Source organism: Triturus cristatus, chromosome 11, assembly GCF_964204655.1.
Source record: "Triturus cristatus chromosome 11, aTriCri1.1, whole genome shotgun sequence".
NCBI classification, from domain to species: domain Eukaryota; kingdom Metazoa; phylum Chordata; class Amphibia; order Caudata; family Salamandridae; genus Triturus; species Triturus cristatus.
Window position 1 is genome coordinate 496,992,591 of NC_140594.1, and position 26,286 is coordinate 497,018,876.

Below are 26,286 nucleotides of genomic sequence, written 5' to 3' on the forward strand. Positions count from 1 at the left end.
CTCTGTTGTTCAGTGTGAGCAGGGCTCCTGGGATGTGGCAGGAATGGGGGTGGTGGTTGGCACATATGTACCTGACGCAGGTGCTGCAGGGGCTTGGGCACCAGAGGGTCCAGGTTGGTCGGGGTCATCCACGGAGTGGTGGGAGTCGTCGTTGCCGGTGGGATCGTCTTCACGCGGAGCCTGGGACTGTGATTCTTCCCCCCCAGTGTTGGGGGGAGATCGACGACGTTGCCCTGTGTGTGAGAGAGAGACAATGTTAATGGTGTTTCATGCGACATCTATGTTTCATACTTATTCAAGTTGACACAGTTCCTACAGGTAGTTGGATGTGCCTAGCATTCCTCTCAATGCCCACTTGGGGATGGGTATGTTGCGGGGGACAAATTGGGATGTTCTCCTGAGTGTTTGACCTGCAGATTGTTGGCTCTGATGCTTTTTTGGCTCTGGATTGGTCTTGTTGTGTCACATGTCCATTGTGGGAGTGTGTAAATCTGTTGCCTGCCCCGGGGGTGTGTGCTTGTGTTGGGGGGGGGGGGTTGTGACCGGGCCTGCTGTTGTGTGTAGTGTGAGTTGTCATTGGGTCTCCCAGGTGATGTGTCTGTCCCCTCAAGGCGCATGCTGGCATGACAGTGAGTGTGAGTTCCTGTGCTAGATACCTGTGCTTGTGGAGTTGGTGTTTGAGTGTACAAGGGTCCCAGGAGGGCCTTGTGCTGCATACAGCAGGGCCAAGTGTCAGCTACCTTGTCAGTACTTTGCCAGTCCCTGTGCATTGTGCATGGGTATGTACCTATGCCATATGGGCTGAGGGCATTGGTGTCTGCGTCTCATTTTCACAATGTGTTGTGTGGAGCCCACCCTCCCAGCCTCCCGGACATCCAGTCTTGTGTTTGTGGTTGTTGTAGCCTTGGACATGGCCTTGCCTTGATTTGTGAAGGGTGCATGGAGACGTTAGTGGCATGAGTGTGGTTTTTGAGTGTGGTTGTGTGCGGTGAGTGCTTGGGGGAAGTTGCGTGCATTTGGTGTATATGTGGAGTGGACCCCATTGCCCCCATGTTACGTAAGTTGTTTGTGTACTCACCAGGCTCTGCGACTCCTTCGACTCCGTGTACTCCCACCGGCAATAGCAGGGCCATCACCTTCTCCTCCCAGGTATGGTAGTGTACGGGTCTGCGGGGCGGCCCACCTCCAGTGATGTTACTCTGGGCATATTCTTCATTCATTTTCCTCTTGACTGCCCTGCGCAGATCGTACCACCTGGCTTGGCATTCATGCCTGGTCCTTCGGAAGGGCGCAACAGCATTCACCTTATCGACAATCCTCTGCCACATGGCAGATTTTTCAGCTATGCTGGTCTGTCTGACCAATGTTCCAAACAGCTGTGGCTCGACTCTGATGACTTCGTTGACAAGGAGGTCCAGCTCCGCCGTTGTGAACTTTGGATTCTTGTCTGTGGGCATGGTGTGGGGTGTGGGTGTGGATGGTTGTGGGTGTGTGGGTGTGAATGTGACAGTGTGTGTGTCAATGTGAAGAGGGGGATGTTTGTGGAGGAGGTTGTGTGAAGGTGTGTGAGTGAAGGTGTAGTGAAGGTATGAGTAATGTGGAGTTGTTTCTCTGTGGGGTCTGGCAGCAGTGGGTCTGTTGCAAAGGCTTATGGGTTGTGTGAGTGGGCCCTTTTATTGGTCAATTTTTGGGTGTGGGTGTGGCTGTGTTTGAATTTTGGTGGGTGTGTTATAAGAGGTGGTTGTGACTTGGGGCCTCTGTTTGCCTGTTTGGATGTGCCAGGTCAGTCATTGAGATGTATTTTGTCATGTTTTGTGGTGTTGTGCGAGTCGAATTGACCCTCCTTGTGCTGTTTTACAGTGCCCTGGTTCTGTATGAGTCTTTTTCGCGTAGGTACGATCCGTACATATGCGATACTGGGTGAGGGTGCTGGGGTTGGAGTGCGGCGTGTACATGCGGTGGGGGTACGGTGCGTACACATGCGGCCCTGGGGTACGGCGCGTACATGCGGAGGTACGGCGCGTACATGGGGGGGGTAAGGCACGTACATGCGGTGGGGGTACGGTACGTACACATGCGGGCCTGGGGTACGGCGCGTACATGCGGAGGTACGGCGCGTACATGCGGGGGTGATGCGCATACATGGGGGGTAAGGCGCGTACATGCGGTGGGGGTACGGTGCGTACACGTGCGGCCCTGGGGTACGGCGCGTACATGCAGAGGTACGGCGCGTACATGCGGGGGTGATGCGCGTACATGCGGGGGTAGGCACGTACATGGGGGGTACGGCGTGTCCAGGTGCAGGGCTGGAGTACAGTGCGGACAGGGGGGGTAAGGCACGTACATGGGGGGGTACGGCGCATACATGGGGGGGTACGGCGCGTACAGTTGCGGGGCTGGGGTACAGTGCGGACAGGGTGGTGTACGGTGCTGACATATTTGGGGGTGGGGGGGCTGTACGGCTCATACACGGGCATAAGTTTACCCGTGTACATGTGTGCTACTGCGTTGGCTCCGTACGGGCCATTTTACGTGCGATTGTGTATTCGGACGGACGGTCGGGATCGTACTTGCGCGCTCAGACTTGTGTTTTACGATTTGCACGTAAAAATGTCCGGCTCAGTCTCGTACACTTTTCCCGATGATATTCGGACGTAAAAACTTTACGACACACTCTCGTAGAATTTTCCCGACGCTATTCGTAGATATTTTTCACGTACGAATCGTACTTGGCCGTTTGTACGGTACTTGTACGACTCGTACGTAAAAAAATACGGATACGGGTCGTACGCAAATTATTTTTAACGGATCGGAATCGGCACCAAAATGTTGCAGCATTTTCCTTACGATACATTGTATTAGATATTAAAAGGCATTCACATCATGTGAGTAAATTTGGTTGTTGCTGAACTAAACATACATTATAGAACGATAGATTTGACTGCATTGAAATGCCTCAGTTTTAAATAGACTGTCACTGTGCTTACATTTTGACACTAAAAAGAAGCTTTCCGACAGCTGTGTTTTAACTGTCTCACTGAGAAGCAGCTGTCTTTTTGCCTGCAGTCCACAGAGAAAAAGGCATGCTGACTCAACTAGGATTTTAAGTCAGTATTAACATGGTATAGAGGCTTGCATGCTTTTAAAAAGTTACAAAAAATTAGGTTAATTATTTTGGATAACAGAGAACAGATTGACAGTAGGGATTTATTTTCTTAATGCCTTTCTAAATAAGGATATCAGTGGTTTTGATGTTAAATAATAATTGTCCTTTAAAAAGTGGCGCAGATTTTTCAAGTTTTAAGTTAGGCTTCTGTGCTTAGGGTTATGAATGAATGCGTTTAAATATGATAGGCAAGGGATGCAGCTTGCTTTTCATATGTGGACTCATTAAAATGATTGGATTTATAAAAAAAAAATATTTGGATTATATAATTTTTTTAAATTACAGATAAGTGCATTAAATTTGTTTTTTAAATATTTATAATGCCTAATAATGATACTGTGACCTCCTAGCATCAAAATTGAAATTAAGCAGTGCTGTACAGCAATAGGGGGTAACTTACAGGTGAAATGTCACTTTACCCAGGTGTACAAAACTCATTTTTATAAGGGTATACATTATACATTTCTTATGCAAAAACATTGTAGGATATTCATTTTTAAATGCCCCAAACATCAAAGTCGAAACTGAGAAAAAATCACTATTTAAATGAGGTTCGTCCTATCAGAGCAGCTATGCACATATGTAAGTATAGAATGAGTAGCTGACATCTATACTGCTAGACAAGCACTCAGCACACTGCTTACAAATATAAATATGTACAAAAAACTGGCAGAAGTTATTTAGCTTACCTCTGAATTGCTGGTAGACAGGAATGGAGTGGGTTTGCTGTTCAGCTCTCAGTCTCTAGAGTCACTTTAAATTGGGAGAACTGCATGGAAACCCTTGCACACAAAATGGAACAGCTGCTAATGGGTTAAAAGGTTGAAGTTCTACATTTAGAAGCCTAGCAGGGTTCAGAGAAAGGTTTGCTTTGACATTTGAAACGTTTTGAAAGACGAGATGTCAGGGCAGGGAGAGTGAGAGGTTTCGCTTACTTTCTTTTTGGCAAAAGCAAGCTTTTGTGCACTGATAAGAACAAAAGGCAATATAATTGTATATGTGAGCTCTGATTAAGAGAATGGCTCTGCCATATATATATAGCACTAATGCTTTTAGGGCTAAGTTAAGGAAGCAATGGGATTTAGTTTGAATTCATGCGCCCTCATGTTCCACTTGTACATCTGCTAAAGGAATTGGTGGTTGGTTATTCATGTTCTTTAGCTAGTTCAATGTGCTATTTACCTCCTATAGCTTTGTTTATGCCCAGTTGCTACAAATAGGGGTTGATAGTGTTGACAGAAGTAAAACCTGTTTCAGGTTTCCTACTGTCAAAATGGGGGAAGGAGGCTAGCTCCTCTACAAATCAAGGGTAGGCAAATTTATGTTATCTCTCTCTTTTTCTCACTTTTCTTTTTGCCTGTCTAAACTGTCTGTGAAATAGCCATGAGACATTTAATTGGCTATTCAGTAATACTGTTTCAAACATTGTTAGCATTGATAAAATGAATAAATAAATATGCTATGTTACTGCCCATCATGGCTGGTGAAATTATGAAAGCATGAGTAGTCTAGATTGCTGATCCCTTATTTGATCTTTAAGGGCAACTAGATGTGGGTAGTTTTTGTTCTAAACCTCTCAGGTGATAACACCATTATTGTTTATGTTATTAACCTGCTACATACAGTTTTGCAAGGGCATTGATAGTCTTTTATTAGCTAGTCTGTGTCAATAAACTGACACTCCTTACTAGAGCTGATGTTGCGTACTATGGATTGTAAAAAGTAGAATGCAGGGAAGATGCCCATGTAATCCTTAGCAAACATCTTTGAGGAAAATATAGTTTAATAGGAGTTTGTTTGTCACAATATGTTCTGCTGGAGAAAATGTACCCATTATGTACCCAAGAGGCCTACCAGGGGCTGAAGCATGTATTATGCCACCCCTGGGAAGCCCTCCAAAATGACACCACAAGACTGCTACCACAGCCTGAGTGAGGTGGTGCATGCACCCCTGACAGAGATATAGGTTCACTACATTTCAACCTATCACTGCACATATAAACCTATCAGTCACCCCTATGGTAGGCCTTATCAATCCTGAAGGCAGGGTGCTTGGTTTTATGTGGGAGGGTGCACCTGCATGAGTAGAGCCCCTCTGCAGCCTTCAAATTCTATTCTCCAGGGCTGTCTGTGATGCAGCCTGACCATATACTCTTAAGTGCATTATAACCTCGCGGTAAATGCTAACTTTGAGATGGCTGCACAGAAACATGTCATGTTTGGTGTCAAACACCTTGGAATCATACCCCCACACCAGTAACTGATGTGGGAGTATGATCCCACCCTTCTAGAGGGCGAGACATGACAGCACCGCTATACCCAGTACCAACTTAAAAGAGACCTGGCATCACAAAATGGATGCTGCAGCCACAGACACAAGTCTGGCCTCCTGCTGCTGGACGAAACTCCGGCAGGGGAGGCCTGGACAATAGGTTTCCTGTCACAGGGAGGTGTAACCACCTCCCAGACAAGCCCTTTTGGATTGGGGCTGGCTGGATGCACTCCAGGAGTGCTTTGAAGTCTGCACTGGGGGCATATTTGGTGTCCCTGTGCATAGTCCAGCTCAAACCGGTTGCAGGGGCTACCAGCCCCTTCTCTGGTGCGAAACTGGACAAAGGAAATGTGTGTAGCCACCCCTCTTTCCTGACCCTCCCCATAGGTGGGTCCCCAGAGTATGTCCAACCCCTTCCTTGGGTATAAGAAAGGAACCTCTGTAACCAGAACTTTAGATTAACCTGGACGAAACTCTGATGCTGAATCCTGGAACTTCGAAGATCTACATGGAACTAGATGACTGAAAAATCTCCCTTGGAGTAAAGGATTTACTCCCCTGCAAGGCAGGCACCAAAGACGCATCTGACCAGTTTGCATCTCTGAAGCTCCCGCCGGTCTCCGAAGACTTTGCAAAACAGGAGGTGGGTTTCCAGATTTCGCAGAGGCTGACCCGAGTCCCCGGCAAAGTTATGACCTGTAGCCCTCGTGGGTACCGTGGAACCGGAGCCCCTGGACACCGTGCACATTTGCAAGTGCATATGCTTCTTGTTGACCTTTGAGGCTGTGCTTTGTGGTACTTGTAGCCCTGACCCTGAGCAGCGAATTCACTGAAGATTGTTGGCCTACCCACTCCGAGTGACCCGTGGGCTGCCATTTTGTGTTTCCTCTCGAGGTCCCTTTGAGATCCCTTGTTAGTCGACGTGTGGGTCCCTGAGAAGGGTAACTGTACTTTAATTGGGCTTCCCTGGTTGCTCTGGACGTGCCCTGACTCTCCATCGCTTGGGAAGTCCCCTGGACCTTGCTGGTCCACACCGAAGCATCTTTTCTCTTTCTGCGTGGGTTGCTGTTGCCAAGGCTTGTTGTGTCCAATCCGGGGACCGATGCTGCAGCACTCGACATCCTTCATGGGACAGCTCAAATCCAGCTCCTGGTCATCATCGACACCTCCTGGTCCTCGTGGCTGAAGAGTCAAGCTTTCCCTCTTCTCACCTGAAACACCCAACATCGGTGGGCATTCGTCTACCGTGCCCCTGGTCACTGGCAAGTGACCCAGACTCTGTCCCCTCTGCTTTCAGGTTCTTCACATCTTCGATCCAGGCTTGGATCTCTTCGGACACTTCTCCTCTTCCCGGCAGCAGCACTTTGCAGCAACTCGCCATTGAAAACGACAACGCGACCCAACACCATTTGACACCTATGCACCCGGCTTTCCTGAGTTAGGTAACACGAGTAATCTGGTACTCCCGGGGGAGTTGGCCCTAGAACCATCTAAGTCCAAAAGGGTTTGATCCTAGTCCACTTCTAAGTGTCCTTAAACTTTAAAATTCTAACTGCGACTTTCCCCATAGAAGCTAACGGGAGCTTGCAGCTATGTTCTCACACTGCACACGTCCCCCGTGGGTCCCCTGTGTCACTACCTTGGATGGTTCCTTGGGGTCCCAGCGATACTACAGGCTCTAGGCCTTGTGTCTAGTCAAGTCGTGGTTCTTATACCATTTTTTTAATATATGGTTTGGTACGCCCCTAGGCCTAAATGTATATTCTGCTAATTTACTGTGATATTTGAAGTGTAACACATGTGCTTTGATCTCTAGCCTCATAAAGAGACTAGTAGTGTGTGTTTAGTAATAGATACATATATTTTATATATATATATATATCTATATCTATATCTATCTATATATATATATATATATATATATATCTATATTACCTACTGGCGGTCGCCAGTAGGTAGTTATAGTTAGGACCCTGTTTCCATAGGAAAACCGTAACATTCTATTTTGAATAACTTTGGCGCCGGTCGACGAATCCTCGCGAAATTTTCAAAACTAATGGGGCGCTACGCTCCGCTCCTACCCTGAAAGTCTCGGGGGGATTCGTCAAGCGGGGGCTGAGAAAAAAGGGGGGTCCCAAAACGCGTTTTCCCCATGCATTTTTCCGTAGGACCTTTAGACACAGCTACAGCCCGAACGGCTGAACAGAGTTACTTGAAATTTGGCAGAGAGGTAGTCTACAGGTCAAGGAAGTGCCTTTTGTGTATATATATATATATATATATATATATATATATATATATATATATATATATATATATATATATATATATACCTGGTGTGGATCTTCTTTCATTTAGCCATTCAAGAGACTATAGACTGGTAAAATAAGCTGCTTTACATTCCTTCAAGACTTGAAGGCTGCTCTCCATAGCTACCACTAGGATGGCTTTCAAATAAGGTTGTCTTTAACCTATCACATCAATAAGAGGTTGTTTGGACTGGTGCAAGGTGCCTACTATAACTAGTGGACAACATATACCAGGCCAACTTCTCACACTTGTGACTGGGGGTGAATGTTTGTTTTGTCCAGCATTCTGCCCACCAATTGTTTCTTTTGCATATGTCACCCTAAGTGGGAAGGGTATGCCCAGACGTGGGTCCTGTGCTCACTACACCACTGGATTCAAGCTAGCCTGGCTGATGAAGGGTGATGCCCTGAAACCCGTCCCAACATGCTTATATCCGGTCGAGGGAGGACCTGGCTTGGTGGTTCGGGCTGGACTGTTCCCACAAGGAACAGGGTCAAGACTGATTTGCATATGGCTAGGTCAAAACTGGGGTGGTGTGGTGAGCAAAAGAATGATGGATTTAACCCAGATCCTTGTGACTGGGGGTGAATGTTTGCATTGTCCATCATTCCGCCCATAAATTGTTTCTTTTGCATATGTCACCCTAAGTGGGAAGGGTATGCCCAGACGTGGGTCCCGTGCTTACTACACCACTGGATTCAAGCTAGCCTGGCTGATGAAGGGTGATGCCCTGAAACCAGTCCCAGGATGCTTGTTTTCAGTCCTGGGAGAACCTGGCTTGGCGGTTCAGGCTGGACTGTTCCCACAAGGAACAGGGTCAAGACTGATTTGCATATGGCTGCGTCCAAACCGGGGTTGTGTGGTGAGCAAATGAATGATGGATTTATTTCAGATCCTTGTGACTGGGGGGGTGAATGTTTGCATTGTCCAGCATTCCGCCCATCAATTGCTTCTTTTGCATATGTCGCCGTATGTGGGAAGGGTATGCCCAGATGTGGGTCCCGTGCTCACTACACCACTGGATTCAAGCTTGCCTGGCTGATGAAGGGTGATGCCCTGAAAGGTCCTAGGATGCTTGTTTCCGGTCAGGGGAGGATCTGGCTTGGCGGGCCGGGCTGGACTGTTCCCACAAGGAACAGGGTCATCCAAACTGGGGTGGTGTGGTGAGCAAAAGAATGATGGGTTTAACCCAGATCCTTGTGACTGGGGGTGAATGTTTGCATTGTCCAACATTCCACCCATCAATTGTTTCTTTTGCATATGTCACATTAAGTGGGAAGAGTCATTGCAGCCCCTCCCACTCGTCCCTGTGCTACCTCCCATTGTATTCAGAGGGTTCCTTGCAGCATGGGGAAGGAAAAGTTGACTTCCCTGAAGATTTGCGCGGGTACGAGCAGCAACGCGCACGCAATCCTTGCCCACAGCTGCCTTTCTATTTCCAGCGGACGTGCCTTTGGCATTGCTCACATTTAGCATGCTCCTTATAGTGCCCCTGGGGCACAAGCAGGGACCGACTACAGTGATGCAGTATCAATACGCACTACATGGTCCCTCCATGGGGCACAAGCAGGCATCCACTCCTGCGGGCCTTTGTTATTGGGAAACCCGTATGCTGTAGGTTTTCCCAGAGACTTTTAGACTTCAGGTTTGGGCATCCTGACTCCTGGGGATAGACTGAAGCCAGGAGCACACAACACTGAGGTAATAACTTGTTTCTTTTATTTCTGCAACTGCTTATAAATGCACTTTGGGCACATTCCTTTAGCTTGCAGCACGTAACGGCTTTCAATGTTCTTTTCTGCCTCCGCTTTTGTTTCACTTATTTGCATGCTTCTTATGTCTGCTTTTATACTCGTGCATCACTGTCGCCGTGTTGCTGGCCCCCTTTCTCTTACCCCTCTCCGCCGTTTGTCATTGGTGTGCATATTCACAAGTCCCCTCTCTGTTTTTTGCAAGTCTATTTTGTATTTATATTTTATTTTGCATCTCCGCTTCTGTTTCACTTAGGGGGATATTCAAAAGGACTTATCTTCGATTTATCTCCACATTAAAGCATCAAAAGTGGAGATAGATTTAACACCCCATTCACAAGCCGTTGCAAACTGCAGATATCGCCAATATTCCAGCGATAACTTCCCCAAAATTTATCTCCACTGTGGACACAGCCAACGAACCCTAATGAGATGCAGGGTAGACGTTCCTGTGCAAAAACACACGAAAAAACCACAACACCACTTTCACAGCGAACTGCCAGATCCTTGATGCGAATCAAAAGCACGTGATAAGCCGCGGTAGCAGCAGGTATTTAACACCTGGCTCCTGCAGGTGCAAAGCCAGACAACTACCTGCAGTAGGCAATGGAGCTCCGCACACAGCCACACCCGAAGAACAAATAACGTCATGGAACTACTCATCATGCAGCTCGGAGCCCCAAAAGGGCCACAACACCCACCACCACCACCCCCAGGACCACCCCCAGTACCTGAAACCACCCCCCACGGACCACCACAGAGGCAGCGCAGAGTAAGACAGCAGACCTACCAAAAACGCACTACTCTCACAGGCCTAACGCCTGAGGAAGTCATTGCCCACTACAGGCTCAAAAGGTCAACCATCATCCGTATAATGACCCAAATCGCCCACAGGTTGACGGTCCCAACGGTAAACAGACATAATATCGAATTCAAAATATCGACAGGAAAGAATACCGAGTTTTTAATATAGAATTGACAGAATATCGAATTGCCAAAATATAGTGGTGAAGAATATCGAAAATCAGGTAAGAAATAAAATATCGATTTAAATAATATTGAAGTAAGTAATATCGACAGTCATAATATAGTTGTTAAAAATATCGATTTTTTTTATAGTGTTTTAAGTGTTAGTATATGTGTTAAAAGTATGTATAAATTTTGGAATGTATGTTTGAATATTTTTAAAGTAATGAATTTTATGTTATTTAATTTTTGTGTAATTTAATTCCGTAGCGGGTTGTGGGTTTATAGGGGATTAGGGTGGGAAGTAATTTAATTATAGTACATTAAATAATAATTTTTAGGAACTATTAATTATTTTTAATTTAATTTTGCGTTTTACTTCTGTAGCGGGTTGTGGGTTTATAGGGGAATAGGGTGGGAAGTAATTTAATTGTTATTAGGTAATTATTAATTGGTATTGAAAATTAATTGGTTATTGATTAATTAATAATTGGTAAATAATTAGTATTAATTAGTATTAATTGTTTAATTGATAATTATGTTAATTGTATTAATTTATTATATATAGCGGGTTGTGGGATTATAGGGGGATATGGTGGGAATTAATTTAATTGTAAATAATTAATTATTGAAATAATTTTTGTATATTGCTAATTCATTTACTCTTAATTAATTATTAATTGGTATTAATTTTATGTATTAATTTTTGGTATTGAACATTAATTGGTTGTTAATTAATTAATAATAGGTATTAATAAAAAAAATATTAGCATTTATAATAAAGTAGTTATTAAATATTGTTTGATTGGTAATTAATTTTAATATTTTTATTTGGTATTAATAATTTATTTATTTTTAATAAAATATTAAATTATTATTTTCCCTACTATTGCACCCACTGGAGTGGGAATAGTAATTTTTACCCCTACGCTATCCAACGCTTTCCCTACTATTGCACTCACCGGAGTGGGAATAATAATTTTTACCCCTACGGTATCCAACGCTTACCCTAGAGTTGCACTCACTGGAGTGGGAATAGTAAATTTTACCCTCCCGCTATCCAACGCTTTCCCTACTGTTGCACTCTCTGGAGTGGGAATAGTAATTTTTACCCCTACGCTATCCAAAGCTTTCCCTACTGTTGCACTCTTTGGAGTGGGAATAGTAATTTTTACCCCTACGCTGTCCAACGCTTTCCCTACTGTTGCACTCTCTGGAGTGGGAATAGTAATTTTTACCCCTACGCTATCCAACGCTTACCCTACAGTTGCACTCACTGGAGTGGGAATAGTAATTTTTACCCCTACGCTATCCAACGCTTTCCCTACTGTTGCACTCTTTGGAGTGGGAATAGTAATTTTTACCCCTACGCTATCCAACACTTTCCCTACTGTTGCACTCTCTGGAGTGGGAATAGTAATTTTTACCCCTACGCTATCCAACGCTTTCCCTACTGTTGCACTCTTTGGAGTGGGAATAGTAATTTTTACCCCTACGCTATCCAACACTTTCACTACTGTTGCACTCTCTGGAGTGGGAATAGTAATGTTTACCCCTACGCTATCCAACGCTTTCCCTACTGTTGCACTCTTTGGAGTGGGAATAGTAATTTTTACCCCTACGCCATCTGACGTTTTCCCTACTGTTGCACTCACTGGAGTGGGAATAGTAAATTTTGCCCTCCCGCTATCCAACGCTTTCCCTACTGTTGCACTCTCTGAAGTGGGAATAGTAATTTTTACCCCTACACTATCCAACGCTTTCCCTACTGTTGCACTCTCTGGAGTGGGAATAGTAATTTTTAGCCCTACTCTATCCAACACTTTCCCTACTGTTGCACTCTGTGGAGTGGGAATAGTAATTTTTACCCCTACGCTTTCCAATGCTTTCCCTACTGTTGAACTCACTGAAGTGGGAATAGTAAATGTTACCCTCCCGCTATCCAACGCTTTCCCTACTGTTGCACTCTCTGGAGTGTGATTATGAATTTTTACCCCTACGCTATCCAATGCTTTCCCTATTATTGCACTGTCTGGAGTGGGAATACTAATTTTTACCCTCCCGTTATCCAACGCTTTCCCTACTGTTGCACTCTCTGGAGTGGGAATAATAAATTTTACCCTCCCGCTATCCAACGTTTTCCCTACTATTGCACTTACTGGAGTGGTAATAGTAAATTTTACCCGGCCGCTATCCTACGCAAAAAATATTGCATTTTTGTAATTAATATTACGTTAATATATATGTATTTTTTTTTTTACTTACATTAATTATTTATTAATTTTAAAGTAATTTAAGTATTTTTTAGTATGTTTCAGTTAATTAAATGTTTTATTTAATTAATTTTACATTAATTTTAAGACATTTACAATAATTCGATATTGTGACTATCTATATTTTTTACAACAATATTTTGGATTCTATATTTTTGTGCTTACCTCTTTGGAGATAGGGCTTCGATATTTTGGCATTCTATATTTTTCCTTCGATATTTTGGCAATTCGATCTTCTTCTCGATATTTCGTCAGTGATCCAGTCCCAACACAGCGGAGAACCAACATCCCTCCGCAGACAAAGCTGCTGGCTGTGCTGCACCTGTTTGCCTTTGGTACCTTTCAACCAACAACTGCCCGAGTAGGAGGGGTCTCACAGTCAGCCCTATCAAAGTTCATCACACCTGTCCTGGATGCCATCATCCACTTCATACCCCAGAACCTTCACTTCCCCCACACTGCGCAGGAACAGCAGGAGACCAAGCAAGGCTTCTATGCCATAGCTGGATTCCCGGCCGTGTTGGGGATATTAGACTGCACACATGTCCCACTTGTGCCCCCTGCGGATACTGCACACCACTACTGCAAAAGAAAGCACACGCATTCCATCAATGTTCAGGCAATAGTGGACCACCGGGGAACGTTCACCAATGTCGTCGCAAACTACCCCGGCAGTGTGTACAATTCCTACATCTTCTGACAGTCCATCCTCAACCAGCGCTTCCAGGATGGCATGTATGGAACTGGACTGCTCGTTGGTAAGTGCCAAATCAACACACCTTAAAGCCACCATCACACAAAGCACAACTGTGGGAATGCACACGTGACCAAACCACATACATGTCAATCAACATGACCACCTACCAGAAATGACAACACTATTCCATTGTGATCCTGGGCTACCCCTGCACAATACTATATCATGGCACCACAGCCACACAACAGCTGAACGTGTGGAGATGCGGAATGCAGGCATGTGTGAACGATGCAAGTGACCCGTGAATGGGAATGTACACAACGACAAGTGAGGCATGGATGTGCAAGACAGACATGGGTATGCAAACCACAGATATGTCCAAGCAGACCACAACTGCTGGTGACGTTAGAGTAGTGAACAGTGGACGCAACCATGTCACCCCAGGCCGTGGGTCAGATAGCGGAAATGTCGCTCGCTGCATCCCCCCCTGTGTGCGTGAGCTCAGTGGGTTGGCCCAGAGTACGCCAGGGCTGCGCAGGGGTGTGGACAAAAAGCCCGTGGCACAGAGCGTGGTTCTCTCCCGGAAAGGCCAACGTCACTGACAGGGCAGCACCTCGCAGTCCGTCACAAGGCCGACACCTTGAGCAGCGGGTTCCTGCCACCCTGTGCACCTGCAGCGCCCCAGAACGCTGATACCCAGACCAGGCCTGCCCTCTTGTGTCAAAAGAGGGCCCACCACATGCCGGTGCAAGCTCCAAGCCCCAGTCCCGCGACCTCTGCAGCCTCCACAGACCATCACTGGCCCCCACGACGCTGGCCCACATTACTCCTTTCTCACTGTCATACTCCACCGGCGTCTTCTTCTCCCCAGTAGGTCCCACATGTTGAACTGTGTCCTGAGTCCTGAATTGCAGTGACCCCAAGTCCGTGGCAGTGGCCACAGCACCAGAATCCCTTAGATCAGTGAAGCATAATTCTGCACGCAGGCCTGCGACACATGGTACCACTCACCCTGTGCCCCGTGAGTGACCGTCAGCCTCCGGCGGAACATCGTTGGTGTCTGGGCCTGGGGGTTGTCATCAGCAACGGGCAGGTATGGACTTGGCGTCTGGCATGAGTCTGGGGCATTCATATCTGCCATGTTGCCGGACACAGCTGGCATGGGCCTTCTGTATCATGCCCTTGGGGTAGACCACCTATGACACATACGAGACCCTGCTCTGCCCTCATGACCCTACCCCAGTCTCCCGCAGGTCAGCGTCCCGTGGCGGTGATCCCTGTGTCGGCCGCTGTGCATCCGGGCCACTAACCCTGTGCTACTCAAGTCATCCTCCTTGTTGTTCTGACATTGCATTTCTGAGTGCCTGATGACTGTTGGAGTTGTTGCCAGTACCAGCTACTCCCTGAGGGCTGGCTTACACTCACCACACAATCAGCCAGCACAGGCATCACTGGATTAGTGGGCCTGCCATCACATCCTGCCGAACCACGTATTGACTCTTCTCTCCCTGCACTGTCACAGGTGATCAAGGATATGCACTCTGCCCTTGGATGATGACACCCCTCCGAGACCCGAACACACCCATCCAGAGGCAGTACAATGCAGCCCACATATGCACCAGGGGCATTGTCGAACGCACATTTGGCATGTTGAAGTCATGTTTCAGGTGCCTGGACGGCACAGGTGGAAAGCTCTTGTACAGCCTGGACATCATTTGCAAGATGATCGTTGCATGTTGTGTGTTGCACCACATCTGTGTACGCACCAATGCCTCATGGATCCCAGTTCCAGAAGTACCAGACGATGATGGTGTAGATGGGGCAGGTGGCCCACATGCCACTGCAGCTGCGGCAGGAATGGCCTGTAGGAACACCATCATTGACAATTTCTTCTCATGAGCACGTCACATTGTGGCAGTCCCTGGCAATCATGGGACAGTACAAAATGTCCAAAAGCACAGCATGTGTGAATAAAACATATTTGCAGGTTACAGGTTGTACTTGTACATTGTCATGTCACAGTTTCCTGCTGTGCCGGATGTGACTTGCTATGTTGTGTACATTTTCAGCACCAGTTGTGTCCTGTTGTGGAGGTGTTGCTGTTTGTCCCGGGATGTTGTCAATGTCGAGGTGCACTTATACTTATGTGCATATGCTGCATGGTGGGTGATTCGCTCCTGCGGATCTGATGTGTCTGCCACTGGTCCCTTTCATGCGGTGTGCCTGTCAGTTCTGTGCTTTCACGGTGCTGAGATGTTGCAGACTTGGGTAACTTGTGCTCTTTGTCGAGTTGTGACTCTTGGGCATGGTTTGTCCGCAGATGTGTAGTTGACGTCAGGGGTTGTTTGTGCAGGTAGTTGTGTCCGAGTGTGACCTGCTCCTTTCCGGTAGTGGTCCGCACTCAGCCACCTCAGTGTCGTGCCGTGTACATTGTCATGGTGATTGGACTGCAGCCATGCTACTCGTCATGTGGTGTCTCTTGCATTGTCAGTGTGGCAGACGTATATGCATGTTTGCTGTGTTTCGCACGTGTGCATGTGTTGGTTGTGTGCTTGGTGATGTGTTGGGTGTGTGCCCCTTTGGGCACATGGTGTACGTGGGACTACTTGGTGTTTGTGTGTGTGCTGAAGTGTTCCCGTGGGATCAGGGACATGATCCGGAGTCATTGTGGGTGTGCAGTATGCTCTGCTTAATTGTGCCTGTGTGCCATTGTGCCCATCTCCCCCTCGTCCACCCACTCCCTGGTCGGTGCGCACCCTATTGATGTGGTGTCGGGTCATCTTGGGCAGTGTCCGGATCCCTGAATCCTGTTACTGTCTCCCGACTGGTGACTGTGGTGGCCATCTTCTCCATGTCATTCATCTCCTGGTGTTCTGCTGGCCCCCCTCCTCCGGGGTGCATTGCTGCTTTCGTGTTGGCAGCGAGTTTCTGCTTGGTTTTGCCATTCACATCAGTCCAGAACCACTTGTGCTCTTCCACTGTCCTCCTCTGCCATGCGAGGGCATTCACATGGTCCGAGGTGGTGTGCCATCTTTGTTGCCAATGACACATTGGAGGTGACGTACAGTTGGTGGTGGTGTTCTGGCTCATCCATGGCGTTGATCGGGTTTTCCTGGTGACTGTACCCAGTCTTCCTCTTCCTCTACTCATTGCCATTCCACGGGCCCTGTATTCCTGCCTGTTCCTCCGTGGGAATTGTGAGGTTCATGTTGTCCTCTGCAGTTGGTCAGGGTGCATCCGTGGTACTCCGCAGTTGATGTCGTTTTTTAGTGGCATTTTCCGTGGGCTGTTCTTGTGCTTTTTCCTGCGTGGGTATTGCTGGCCTCTCGCTGGTTGTCACTGTTTTCTTATCGCGTTTGGGCACATCATGTCTTTTTGCGTGTTGGGGTTTGTGTTTTTATCTCCGTCGCGGTGGTTGTATTGCGGACATTGGCCGCGTTTTTGGCAGACTATCGCATGGTACCGCTGTGTTCTGAATACCACGTTGACATGGGGTTATTTTCCCGCGATAGGCTTAGATGTGTAAAGTTGCGTTAACATTTTTTGGTGATGTTTAGCACACGCTCTAGTGAATATACCCCTTAGTGTGCATGCATTGTCTGTCTTTTTCACTTTACCTGTCTGGGCCTCCGTATCTTATGTTTATGTAGATTGCTTTAAAGTTTCTTATTAGAAGATTTTTATTCTTGTGCAGCTCTTTTATACTGCAGGATCAAGGCTCATCAGTTGGCCCAAACCGAGACACATTAATGAGTAGGTCCTTGAAGTGCGGTTCTGTCCGGAGGACAACACAGCCTCTCAAGGCTCGAAAGACATCGATTTACAACCTACAAGTACCACCCATCTCCTTCCATAGAGCGGTGAAGTCCTCATCCTCCCGGTTTGCATAATAAGCTCAATAGCCCAAAATGATGCCACTTATTACCCAGGTGATTTAACATGTCAACCCATAAGCTTGAAGGAGCATGGGAATTCTTGTCATTCTAGCCCCTCCCTCGTTTTACAGTGTAGTGTTTTCGCTTCGGCTCCTGCTTCATCGATGCTGCGCTTTCACTTATACATCTGTGCAACACAAGCTTTACTGACACCGCACTTCAAGCGAAGGTAGTAAGATGTAATTAACTCTGTGTCACTGCCTGGGAGTGATTCATATTAATGCCTTCCTTTAACTGTGTTTCCCAGGAACAAGGACTTAAAACTGTGCTTTTTTTACTAACCAGTATTATTTAAAATGACTGTTTATTTACAAGAAGCACTGCTACAAAGTGTGAGGCAAATTTCCAACAGGCTACTCCTGTTCTCTCTCTGCTCACCCCCTACAGCAGAAAACACGTCAGGCTGTTTATAATTATTCTTTTTGTTGTAAGCTTTATCAAGATTTTTATCTTACATGTATTATTACACTCTCTTGCATCTGTGTAATTTCATTAAATAGCTGCTGCTCGTTCTCACCCCTATAGAACTTTCACTACAGAGAGTTTACGATAGAATGTTACGCTGACTGCTTGCACACACCTGTAATCACTTTAATCTGCCACAGGTTTTGAATTACAGATAACCCCTCCCTATTTGCTTCAGTTAATATGACCTGTGCCAGAAGGCTGCTAAGTAATATACAGGAAGTACCCCCTACCGACTTGTAGCACTTTGTTATTTCATTTTCCTTTGTGCAACACAAAAAGGAGGTTGTTTTTTTATCATGAAATCCAAGCTTGTAAACTCTTACAAGCATGCGGAAACCTGAAGGTGGGTCGTCTTTTGATTCTCATTGCTGTCAACCAAGACTCACAGGCTAATGAGATTAGAATTATTAAAAAGACAAGATTTGCTAGTGGTGAACATAAAAACTTCATATGTGGATGTGACTGTACAGCAGCACTAATATTTTTACTTGTGGATTGTACCCGTACTGAGAGCCATCAGTTATTGAAGTGCAAGTGTTCTTGGATCAACTAAACATTTGTAAATATTAGTTGCAGCCTTATGTTTTCATTAAATTAATATGTACAAACACAGGAGTAGGAAGAAAACAATATGGGTATATACGGACTGAAATGCCTAAAATAAAAGTAAATGTCATGGCATGGGTTGCCGTAGATACGCTTAAACTCAGGACTGTGCAGGCTGTATGTTGTGGAAAATGTGTTGGCTGTAGCAGAAGTGCATGTATAGCAGAACGTGTGCAAAGTTATTTAATACTTTATCATGTGGGAATTTAACAAAATGTATAGGCTTGAATTTCAAATGTTCACAGCTAATGTGCTGCGATGTACAGCCCGCGCTGCCAGTCCTTCTCCCATTCCCCTTTCCTCTGCCAGCATCTTGTTGTATGAGCCCATAATAGTGCCCCTGCTCCTCCATGACCTCCACTGCTCCCGTCTCTCGCAGTTTGTCGTCTTGCCTCCATTTGGAGAGTATATGTCATGTCCCCACAACAGGCTTTAGCAGACCCGTGTGTGTCCCTAACTAGGCTGAGATACTCCCCCTCCTCCTCTCCTTGCGCTGTTATGGGCTCTGTGGCCTATGTCTGGCATCTTTTCTCAGGCTCCCCGGACTAGTTTGCAGGTCTTTAAAAGACCATTTACATCCCACAGCAAATGGTTAATAAGGCTTTCGAATACATTTGGTGAATACCTGCAGTAGTGGTTTATGTTTTGCAGAGAGCGAAGCCTTTTAAAATTATGCTTCTTTCACAAGAAATGTTCATGCTGTTACCTTTTGTATCTCTCTGCAGTCCCTAATTCAGGCCTGCTGTTGCTGCTCTATCGCTTATGATGGTTGCCCCTGGCCTCCTCCCAGCTGTTTCTGCTTGCTTTCCCACCATGCCACAACACCACCATCCAGCTTTAATTACCAACAACATCCTTCCCTCCTCCTTTGTGTTGCTTGTTACAGCTGGCACCGTACTAAACATAATGACTTTGGGAGGATAAAATGCATTTTCGGCCATTCTTTGATTAAAATATGTACTAGGACACCAACCCGTTAATTGTTTCTACCTTTAAATATAGAACATTTTTAACAAGAAAGCATCTAGCAGAGGATAATGCAAAGTATCTTTTTGTGAGAGACCGAGGCGAGGTTATTGAACTGGAGAGCGCTTGAGCAAACTCGCTCAAAACAAGCATCTTCATACAGCCAGCCACTTTGTGTTGTGCTTGGAGGCATTTCTGCTGAGTATACCTATTTCCAGCTCCATTTGCACACTTGCACAGTTACTATCCACATACTTTCACTACACATCATACCACATAATTCCACCACACACCATACCATATAATTCCACTACACAAATCCACTCCACACAACGCAATTCCACAATACCAATACAACCCACATAATTCCACTACACATCACATACATACACTCCATAACACATGGGTAAAATACATTGTCATTTACAACGCCAATAGCTCTAACTCAAGGAAGTGCGAGACCTATTGCATTTCCAATGCTTGATTTTTATTTCCACTCTCGTGGGCAGATCGCTGATATTAGATAAGTGGAAATCTGATATAATCCCTACTTTGGATCAATGGATTACAAAAATGCAGAGGGTTAAATCATGTGAAAATCTCTAAGCACAGATCTATGCACAGATCAATACACCAATAGAAACCAAAGTATTGTTTGTGAAGAATCCCAGTCACCTCAAGGGAAAGCTTACACTGCTAAACCACAGTTACAAACAATGACTACTACTGTGCTTGTGAGGGAAGAAGAATTCCAGAGGTTCTGACACAATCCATGAAGCATTTTAACATAGTTGCACATACCTTTGAGCAGTTTCAAGGCGTTTTCCAGGTAGTCATCTGCTGTGATTGGTTTTCCATTTAGTTCAAGTTGCAGACTGAAGTCTCGGACCGTCCAGATGAAAGTGGGAAAGAAACTCATGAAGTATGCGGTGTCCGCCGCTTTTTTCTTATGGTCTTTGTGCCCAGGGGACTTCACCTTGATATGGTTTGACAGCTCTGTCACGTAACTGGTTTCCAATTAAGGTAAAATGGACTTCAACAGGAAGATTCTCTGTGTATCTCAGAAAACACTATGAACAAGTGTAACTTTAAAAAAAACTTTTCTTATGAAATATTCCATGTTGTGTCCGATTCGTTCATTAGGAAATATAAGACTACAAGTTAATGATCTAGGGACGTTCGAGGAGGACAACACTTCGCAAGACGCATATGGATGTCGTGCAGGGAGGATTGTGTCTAATGTTCAGTCAAACATTAAGTTCAAGCATGGCATGTGTTTCTCTCAAGTACATTTGCTTATGTACTTTTGAAATTGTGCTTTGAAAAGGCACAAATGAAAATCATTGAATTGTAAATGCTTTCTTATAAGAAAGTGAGCATTAATAGATAAAGGTATTGAGAGCAAATTTGAAATAACCCTTTGCAAATGTTTAATGTCCTCAAAATGTTTTAAAGTTCATCAACGTATTGTGAGAAAACAATAAACAAGATCAAATGTCAGTGTATGTCAACAATTCTTAAAATATATTCACATAATTTCCGTTAGAAATGCTATGCTTGCACAGAATGGTTAGCATTTCATACATGCATGAGAAAATGAAAACAGTGCATGTCTCTCTTTAAATTTCCATGCAGGACATCAAGGATGAAAGTGTTATGTGCTCGCTATATTACAATATTCAAGATCCTTGTATTTACGCTGATGGGCAGCAGTCGGTTGTGTGTAATTTCTCCATGGTCAGCTATGTACATTTGTGGGGCATTCCAATGTTAGACAAAGTTCCCGGCATTGTGCTATGTCCTTGTTCTGGCGTCCAGCCTCGTGAATAATATTCAGAATGTGCCGTTCATTTTGAATCCATTTTGAACTGTGTGACAGGCATAATAGTTTATCTCCCAAATAGTGCATTTTCCAGAAGCCCTGACCTTGTGCATATCCCCACTACTGATGTACAGCTTATTTAAAAATGTTTTTTAAATGTGTCTTGCATTACAGATCGTGCTAGTTTTGTGACCACCCATTTGCTTTTTCTACCAAACACAACATTTTCTAGAATTCCACAGTCACTGCTTTGTTTCCACCCTTGCAGGTCACCAATGCATGAAGGAATCACCACACTTGTGGCTGACAGGTACTGGCCATATCACATCTGAGCTATGCAGTCATTGATGAGCTATTTAAAAGCATTTCTATTCTTCAGCTTACTGTCATTCATTGATCCATAGGTTGTTGGCTGACCCTATGTTTCGATTGATTCTCGATTCGAGTGCCATAGCAATGTCTTGCTTCCTCAATGTGCGCTATTTAACAGTGTATGCTTGTTTCTTAGCTAGAGCTGTTTTGCCGTGCCTTGTTTTGAGGGTTTGCACTGTTGAACGGTGTTTCAGTTTCCTAAGCTAACTCTATTTAGCGCATTTTTAGATCTTAAGCTTTCACTGCTTTTAGACATTACCTTTTGGTAGTCCTTGGCGTCACACGCAGCCTTCTTATCCCAGCTATTTTTGTTCAGCTTTCCCTAGTCTGATATATTTACTTGCATTCCACCTGGTGTTAACTGTGTCTTCCCTTCTTTCCTGTTAAATATGCATATCATAGCCTTGTCTGTTATGGCAACAGCTGAGAACCTACGTGGTGTTTCTCATCTACTAAGAGCATTGTCTTTATGCTACTTTTTATAACAACCACAAAGTTATCTGCTTCACTGACCCCGCATGGATGTCCTATAGGTGGATATGTTGCACTTTGTAATTGCAAGAACAATAATTTTAGATGAGGAACTCACAGAACTGCAGTCTAACTGTGGAGTTTATGAATTCTATCCCCAATATCCACTTATCTGCATGACTTGCACCTGTGGATGTTAGTTGTTCTGATTGTGGGATTGCCTCTAGATTTCCTGTCCTCTGTGATCAACTGACTTATTTGCTATCGTGTATGAAATTTCCTCATTGGGTCCCTCCTCTCCTCTGACTTCCTGTGTGATCTTGGGCAGCTCTTTTACAAATATTATTTTTCATTTGTCTCCTCTATCAAAGGTCCTTGACCAAACCTTTACACTGCAACATCTTTAATTACTCTCCATGATTACAAGGAGAAACTAGGCTATTGCTTTCCAAATAAGATGAATTTAGGAAAATGGGCAGGGAATTTACCAGCTTGCAGTACAACAGCACAGGAATAGCCATCCCTTAACACAGAATAGGACACTTTGCTGCTGTAAAAAATGAAGAAATTAGCAGAGCACGTCAATTCAATGAAAATAATTAAATAATTCAAATGAGCCTCTAAATAAACAAACTAGGAAAAAAATTCAAAAATTAAGAATAGCAGCTTGGATATCTTGTCAAAAATATTGTTACCATAATATAAAGCTTCTATAATTATAATAGTAACTACCAAAATATTCTAAAAAAGAATATAGTTGACACTAATATCGTCCAAAAATATGCCAAAATATAGATTTTTTTAATACATAGAGTTTAAAGTAGTCAATGGTAAATATTTTATTATATAAATGTAAATCAAATAAATGCCACTAATATTTTATGCTATATATGAGTACATACTTATATAACATACATATGTATGTGTGTGTGTATATATATATACATATATATCACCTACTGGTGGTCACCTGTAGGTAGTTATAGTTAGAATCAAGTTTCCATAGGAAGAGCATTTTTTATTTTGCTTATAACTTTGGCGTTGTTTGATGAATCTTCATAAAATGTTCCAAACAAATTCTTTGTTCATATCAGCTCATATGTTGAAAGTTTGGGGGTGATTCGTCAAGGGGGGGCCGAAAAAAAGGGGGGTCCCAAAACTTGTTTTCTCCATGTTAATTTCCATAGGAAACTTTAGACAAGGCTACAGGTCGAACGGGTGAACAGAATTAACCCAAATTTGGCAGGGAGAAGGGTCTTGGTCTAGAAAGCACGCTTTTGTTTATTTGGTGTAAATTCGTTCAGTAGTTTTGGAGAAATATAGAAATTTACGGATATCAATATTTGGGAATTCTGCCATCTGATTGGCTGAGGCGTTACGAGCACAAGCTTGCTGCTTATTGGCTGCGAGCGGGTGCAACTAAGAAGTGTTGGCAGCCATTTTGTGATTCTGTTGAAGCGAGTAAAGGGAAAAAAGTAGGAAAGAGGAGGGTAGGAGCACTGTAACCTCTGTGGGGTGTTTAGGGTGTGCGATGCGAACTACTTATCCCTACCGGTCTGAAAGTGTTGGGCTACGGAAATTAAGTGAGGTATTGCCTAGAGTCGGATGCTGCTAAGGTGAGCACATTCATTTTATTTTTTTTGTTAGGCACGGGGAGATTAACTGATTTTCCCAGAATCACAGGAGGTTAAGCATCGTTACCGAGACTCGAACCCAGTTCCCCCAGGTCCGAGGTCGAGCGCCCTAACCGTTAGGCCAACTCCTCTCCCCAAATTTTGCAAACTACATTTGATTATAAGTGATACTAATTGTCAGGCTGTGTCCCTGTGCTGAATATACGTAGGTGTTTAAGTGGTCTGGGTTTTACCGGTGCTCAGCTTCACTATCCTTTTTGAGATACTCGTCAATTTTTTCATTCCATTTAATGTCCTAAATATACATACAGTAAAGGGACGGTATAGCAAAAGTTTGGGAATTAGAACTTTGTTTACTCTCCCCATCCTCTGCTATACACTCTACAGAGTGTTTAAACGACTTTAGTAACATACAGATGTCTAGCTAGTAAAGGTGGTGTAGAGCCACTGGGCCCATTTATAAACCGTGCTATGGGATGGTTTATGTTTGACCCGCCAATTGGCATGTTTGAATACTTTTTGCTGATAAGCGTTCCAGAAGACACCTGTTAAAATTAACCCCGTGTATGGGTATAGTGGCGCTACTAGGAATGGTGGGGGTTTCTGTTTGATTTTGTATGGTTAAGCAAAGGCGGGCGTGGTGGTGGGGGAGGTGGGTATGTTGGTGATTAAAACACAGACTTTAGTAACGTGCAGATGTCTAGCTACTAAAGGTGATGTAGTACCACTGGGACCATTTATAAAGCGCCCTATGGCATGGTATATGTTTTACCCGCAAATTTGCATGTTTTAATACGTTTTGCTGATGAGCGTTTCTGGAGACATCTGTTGAAATTAAGCCTCTGTATGGCTATAGTGGCGCTTCCAGGTTTGCTGGGGCTCTTTGTTTTATTGCGTAAAACTTAAGCAAGGGCGGGTGTGGAGATGGTGTAGTGGTACTGGGACTATTTATAAACCGCCTTATGGTATGTGTATGTTTTACTTGCAAAATTGCAGGTTTCAATATCTTTTGCTGATGAGCGTTCCGGCAGACACCTGTTGAAATTAAGTCTATGTATGGCTATAGTGGCACTAACGGGAGTGTTGGAGTTAGTTTGATTTCGTAAGCTTAAGCAAGGGCAGGGGTGGGGCTGGGAGAGGTGGGTATGTTGCTGATTATAACACGGACATTTGTAACGTGCACATGTTTAGCTAGTAAAGGTGATGTAGTGCCACTGGATCCATTTATAAAGCGCTCTATGGCATGGTATATGTTTTATTCGGAAATTTGAATGTTTTTTTTTTTAACACTTTATTGATGACCGCAATGTGTCAAATACATAACATAGGCAATATGCAGTCTATATAGTCTGTTTTGTTCTTTGCCCTTAGCACATCAATTACAATATATATGCCCCCACAGAAATTCTGTTTCCATTGTCCTATAAAACAAAAACAAAAAACAACAGAAAGCCAAGGGTCGCATTCTGTGGCAATAATGCTACCAAGCAAACAGTGGAAACGTTCTCTCGTTAGTGTCATTACAAAGTTGTATATGTTAACATTTAACTGATAAATCTTATTCGTACTAATTGCCCCCCCCCCAGCCATCCCTACCCCACTCCTGGTCGTTCTTACTTCAACTAGCACGGTGATCGTAATTGGTCTATGTACATTATTCTCCTAGGGGGTGTACTTTTCATAGCAAGAACATAGTTTCTCAGGTCTCAGGGCCTGACTCCGAGAGGCCATAAGGCGTCGTTGCGTATTGCTGGGTCAGGTTAGCTTATGTAGGGGATAGATCAAGTGCTTCCAGTTCAATTATCATAGCCTCCCACTCCAGTGAGATAGGATGCTTCCTTAGCCCTCTCTCTTCTTCTCTGCGAAGAGCTGCACCCTCCGCCCGTCCCCACTGAAGCATGTCAGTTTGCCAAATAGCGACCGCCGCGCATCTGGGGGACTTCCACCTCATAGTAAGTACTCTGATTGCTAAAATGAGTGCTAGGTCAAAGAACTTTAACCACACCTTTTGCACCCCTGAGCACAGACGAAGGCCCACCAGGCAGTTTAGGACCTCATCCGGAACCGAGAGCTGCGTTACCCTCGTCAATGAATGGCGGACTCTCCCCCAGTAGCCCTGTGTGCAGGGGCATGACCACAGCATATGAATAAAGTCCGCCTCGTCTCCCCTACAACGGGGGCAGCAGTGGGGGAGTCTGGAAACATGTGATGTATCTTTTTCGGGGTGAGGTATGACCTATGAAGGATCATTGTCTGAATAAATTTGAGTTTCGCATTACGCGATACTTTTTGGGGGTGTTCCAGCATACTCTTCCATGCTTTATCCGTAATCTCAACTCCAGAGTCCTCCACCCAGTGCGCCCTAAGGGAATTAGGTGTAATTGCTGCATGTGCCCTGACTCCAGTGTATAGCCAACGTACTAAATGCCCCCCGGGTCCCATATAGTATAATAGGTGTACCAAATCATGTTGTGGGTGCTCATTCCTCTGCGGGGCCCAAGCGGTTCTGATGTAATGCGTTACAGTAGCGTGTAAGAGATATAAGCGTGGGGGTGCCCCTGTGGCCTGCATGAAAGA

General features: G+C 44.7%; 1 protein-coding gene across 4 annotated transcripts in view; it reads right to left on the reverse strand.

Annotated features, from left to right (window-relative positions):
- The window catches only part of LOC146784474 (guanylate-binding protein 7-like), a 622,481-nt gene that overhangs the window by 263,852 nt on the left and 332,343 nt on the right, over positions 1–26,286 (reverse strand). For all 4 annotated transcript variants that reach the window (XM_085633263.1, XM_085633261.1, XM_085633262.1 and 1 more), the window contains one exon: positions 20,212–20,417. In XM_085633263.1, coding sequence (XP_085489389.1) covers positions 20,212–20,417 — 206 coding nt within the window. The remainder of the gene's footprint in view (positions 1–20,211; positions 20,418–26,286) is intronic.